Here is a 4726-nt window from a genome sequence, read left to right as displayed (position 1 = left end):
CAGACATAAAACACCGGAGGGCAGGACCATTTTGGCATATAACACTTCTGAAATCCAACAACCCTATGCGACCCTTTAAACCAGATTCCCCGTACCGTGAGTGGTTAAAAAGATATTATAACGACACTTATATAACTCATAATAATAGCCCAAATATATATTATAAGGTCCTAATAACATTACTATATTGAAACATAAGTTATACTAAAGATAGGGTATGCGTAGCTTACTTACAGCGGGTTTTTTCTCAAAACCGGGCTCCGCCGAAATAGAGTTTCTGAGCAGAAGGCTCTTCTTTTCGGAGCCGTCGGGCGCTCCGGGGCTTCCGCCTCGTGCTAGGGAGTTACCCTAGGCTTTGGGGGGTTAGGGAGGCTTAGAAAGAGGTTCTAGAGAGAGAAAGAAGGGTTTGAAGGTGTGAGGAAATGGCATGACCCGACACTTCTATTTATAGGCTGGAAATCTGATCGACTCGCCGAGTCGAAGTACTGACTTGCCGAGTCCATGCCACATGTCACCATTCTGGTGGCAAAACGTGGGTGGCCTATATTGTGCCACGTCACCCCTTTTGCAGCAGCACCCTGCCGACTTCTAAACCCCGTAACTTTCGCATACGAGCTTCGTTTTTGACGTTCTTTATATCCACGCGTAGGTAAAAACAAGATCTACAACTTTCATTTTGACTCTGTCGGCTAATTCTAGACAGATCTTAAATTTAACAATAGGAGGAGATTATACTGTTAAATGACCGCGAAAAATTCGTAACTCCTTCATACGAACTCCGTTTTCGTCTGTCTTTTTATCGTTATGTTCCTATTAATGAGATCTTCAACTCTCATTTAGGTTGTGTAGGCCAAAAACCGCTTGAACTAAAATTCGAGTTTCGGACCGTGTACTGCTATGCCAAATCTTAAAAAATTCATAACTTCCTCATACGAAGTCAGATTTGGGCGTTATTTATATGTACGGAACCCTTGTAACATATACTAATACTTGTTTAAGATTATTCATTCTAAATAATCTTCCATCAAAAACTCATTTTTGATGCTCATTGTCTCTAAATTGACTAGCCCGAATGTGCGGGCGTTACAACTTTAGTATTACTTGATGTTTGATATGCTCACCCCTAGGGTTGTGCATGGGTCGGTTTGGGACCCAAACCCAACCCAACCCATAAATGGTCGGTTTCTGGTATTCAGAACCCAATAGGATCGGTTTCTTATCAGTTCGGTTTCTTGGGTTTTGAGGTCGGTTTGGACGGTTTTTCGGTTTCTTGGGTTTAACTCATACACTCGCTGGTTTTTGGGTTTAAACCCATGGGTTTTAGGTTTAAACCCATTTTCCAGAAATGAGGCAAGAAGTTAAATACTTCAAAAAACATGAGTCTTACAACCAAATAGTCTATTACAAGTTACGACCAAAGACCGAAATAGTCTATTACAACCAAAACACAATCAAGTATGGGTCGGTTTCTTGGGTTGGATGGGTCGGTTTCTTGGGACGGTTTGTCGGTTTTAAGTATGAGTCGGTTTCTTGGGTTGGATGGGTCGGTTTCTGGGTAAAAAACCGAAACCGAACCCCATTTTCGGTTTTAGAAAATTTAAACCCTAACCGTCGATTTTGCTTCGGTTTTGGTTTTTTCGATTTCGGTTTCGTCGATTTTAGTCGGTTTTTCAGTTTTTTGATTTGGGTTTGCTCACCCTAGTCACCCCAAACTACCCTGCTATGAGTTGATATCTACAACTCTCACTGCCTTCAATTTCAGTTTGCTTACGTATCGTTCTTCATAGTTTATATCGCCTCCTCTGTCTCTCTTTGATTGTTAAAAGTGAAATCGAACCATCCTTATTCCAATTCACCAATTTAGAACAAGAGAAATCTTTCCTTTTTTCTCAAATTCTTACTTTCTTTCTGTTTTTGTTACAAATCATGATGCTGATTCAACAATTCAAGACACCCCTTTCTTACAATTTCCCAAATTCTACCTCAAATTCGAGAACTCCTTCCCAAAATTACAACAATGTACGTTTTTCAATCAAGAACCACAACAACAGCAGCAATAGCATCTCTTCTACTGATTCTAATTCGATTACTTCGATGAAGAGCGATCTTAATGATGATATTGCAAACCCATCATCGTTAATGTCGTCGTCTGCTTCGACTAAATCGCCGCCATATCCTGGTGGTATGGGTCCGTATACGGGTAGGGATCCGAACGTCAAGAAACCGAGTTGGCTTCGGCAAAAGGCTCCACAAGGAGAGAAGTATCTGGAGGTTAAAGATTCTTTAGAACGCCTTAAACTGAATACCGTTTGTGAAGAAGCACAATGCCCTAATATCGGGGAGGTACCTCTCGATCATTTCAACATATTCTTGTTTAATGTATTTATTTAGTTATAATCTCCAGTCTAATTAAAGCTATTAAACTGATTTTGTTCAACAGAATTCCATTTTCTCTATTTTAGTTCAAGAGTATTCAAGACATTTTCTGTTGATTTTGTTCAGAAACATCACTTTTGTTATCATCATGTAATGGTATTCGAGGCATTTGCTATTGATTTACCTGATTTGTTTAAAAAATCTTCCCTTTCTTTGTCATTGTTCAATAGTATTTGAGGCATTTGCTATTGATTTTATCGATCTTGTTCAACAAACTTACCTTTTTCTGTCATATTCTTTAATAGTATTTGAGACATATTCTATTGACTTTATCTTGTTCAACAAAGTTGCCTTTTTTCTTTTAGGTACTTCAGTCAAACTATATATCCATTTGAACACTCAAATCTGTATGGGAATAAGCAAATACTTTCAAGTTCACATTTTTTTAATACCAATTTACAATTTATGTTCTTGTTATAGTGTTGGAATGGAGGTGAAGATGGTATTGCAACTGCAACAATCATGCTTCTTGGTGATACATGCACCAGAGGATGCAGATTTTGTGCTGTCAAAACCAGCAATAACCCTGCCCCACCAGACCCTATGGAACCACAAAACACCGCTGAAGCCATTGTTAGTTGGGGGTAATTTTGTAAATTTGCCAAAAAAGAAAGATTTGTTTTGTAACTAATACGGTGTATAAAGTTGAGTACTTTTATTAAATCAATTCTCCTAACAAGAAATGTTTTCGAAATTTATCTTGCAGTGTGGATTATATTGTTTTGACCAGTGTTGACCGGGACGATCTTCCAGATGGTGGGAGTGGTCATTTTGCTCAAACTGTCAAAGCAATGAAGGTACAAATACAATACATAACTTTTTCTCATTTCCACAATTTAAAATAATAATAATAATAATACACAAATAAATAAAAGTACACATTGCTATTTTTGTGTAGACAAGGAAGCCGGAGATTATGGTTGAATGTTTGACTTCTGATTTTCGTGGTGATTTGGAAGCTGTATCCATGTTGGCTAACTCAGGATTAGACGTTTTTGCCCATAACATTGAAACAGTTAAAAGACTACAACGAATTGTAAGAGATCCAAGAGCTGGGTGAGTTTTCTCATTAAGGCATTGTACTTTGAAAATCTATTCAATTATAAACAACTGAATGAAAGTACATTGCTATTTCTTGTGTAGATATGAACAGAGTTTATCGGTTCTAAAACATGCTAAGGCTAGTAAAAAAGGGATGATTACTAAAACTTCAATCATGTTGGGACTTGGTGAATCTGATGATGAATTGAAAGAAGCAATGGCTGATTTACGTGCCATAGATGTTGACATTTTGACTCTCGGACAGTATTTACAGGTGAGTTTATTTATTTTATTTTATTTTATATGATTATTTTTTATAAGTTTGAAAGAAAATGGTTGAAATTTTTATGTATATGTGCAGCCGACTCCATTGCACCTTACTGTGAAAGAATATGTTACACCTGAGAAATTTGAGTTTTGGAAAGATTATGGGGAGTCGATTGGGTTTCGTTATGTTGCAAGTGGACCTTTGGTACTATTTTTTATTTCTTTATTTTATGAAATTGTTCTATTTTTTTATTTATGGAAAAGTGATTTATTTGTTAATGTTTGGAACTATTTTAGGTACGATCATCGTATAGGGCAGGAGAGTTATTTGTTCAAACTATGGTGAAAGAGAGGAGCAAAAGCGCGTTGTGATTATGAGATTTTGAAATTCTTTATATTGAAAACTCTTGGCTCTTGATTTTCACACACACACACATATATATACATGTGTTCGTATGCAGGCAGGTTATTCATATTTACTGAACTTTTTATTATTATTATTATTATTATTATTATTATTATTATTATTTTGATTTCGGTTTAATTTTATGTAAAATGATTATACATGTCAACGGTGTCAGATGGGTGCTTGTATGATCGTGGTGTCAATCAGTTTAATATATTGTTTTTGAGTGATTTCGTTTAAATGCAATGTTCTAACCTTCTTTTTATTCCAAAAAAGTGAAAAACAAAAGAATACATAAATAAATTTTATAGGTAAATGATGACTTATACATTTTTTTATTTCACTAGTATATTATTTATTGGCATATTTCAAGTGAAAAAACGTGGGCAATAGATTGACTTATACATTATACATTATTAATTATCTATAAATAATAGACAAAACTGTAAAATTGGTCCTTGTAGTTTTTAAATTTTTTTGGATACGGTCAAAAAAGTTTTCAACTTGTATGGAAGGTCCAAAATAAGAAACTTTCTTTGGTTTTAATCCCTGAAAGACTTGAAATGTCAGCTTTGC

The 4726-nt window shown here is 35.7% G+C and overlaps 1 protein-coding gene across 1 annotated transcript; it reads left to right on the top strand.

Annotated features, from left to right (window-relative positions):
* Window positions 1–1742: 1742 nt before the first annotated feature.
* On the top strand, window positions 1743–4391 carry LOC145134269 (Radical SAM superfamily protein). Its single transcript, XM_079069141.1, has 7 exons — window positions 1743–2343; window positions 2857–3020; window positions 3143–3233; window positions 3335–3492; window positions 3580–3751; window positions 3839–3949; window positions 4042–4391. Exons 1-7 carry the CDS (start codon window positions 1927–1929, stop codon window positions 4114–4116), a joined length of 1188 nt encoding a protein of 395 aa, XP_078925267.1. The 5' UTR covers window positions 1743–1926; the 3' UTR covers window positions 4117–4391.
* Window positions 4392–4726: the final 335 nt, after the last annotated feature.

Source organism: Lactuca virosa, chromosome 8 (genome assembly GCF_052849685.1).
Source record: "Lactuca virosa cultivar CGN04683 chromosome 8, Lactuca_virosa_CGN04683_v6, whole genome shotgun sequence".
Lineage (NCBI taxonomy): Eukaryota > Viridiplantae > Streptophyta > Magnoliopsida > Asterales > Asteraceae > Lactuca > Lactuca virosa.
This window is presented reverse-complemented; position numbering and strand designations above follow the sequence as displayed.

Excerpts from the sequence above, each read along its gene's own strand:
- LOC145134269 (XM_079069141.1), top strand. The coding sequence starts at position 1,927 with ATGATGCTGATTCAACAATTCAAGACACCCCTTTCTTACAATTTCCCA. Across the intron at positions 3,234-3,334 it reads AAACTGTCAAAGCAATGAAG|ACAAGGAAGCCGGAGATTAT; the intron begins GTACAAATACAA and ends ATTTTTGTGTAG. Across the intron at positions 3,752-3,838 it reads CTCTCGGACAGTATTTACAG|CCGACTCCATTGCACCTTAC; the intron begins GTGAGTTTATTT and ends GTATATGTGCAG.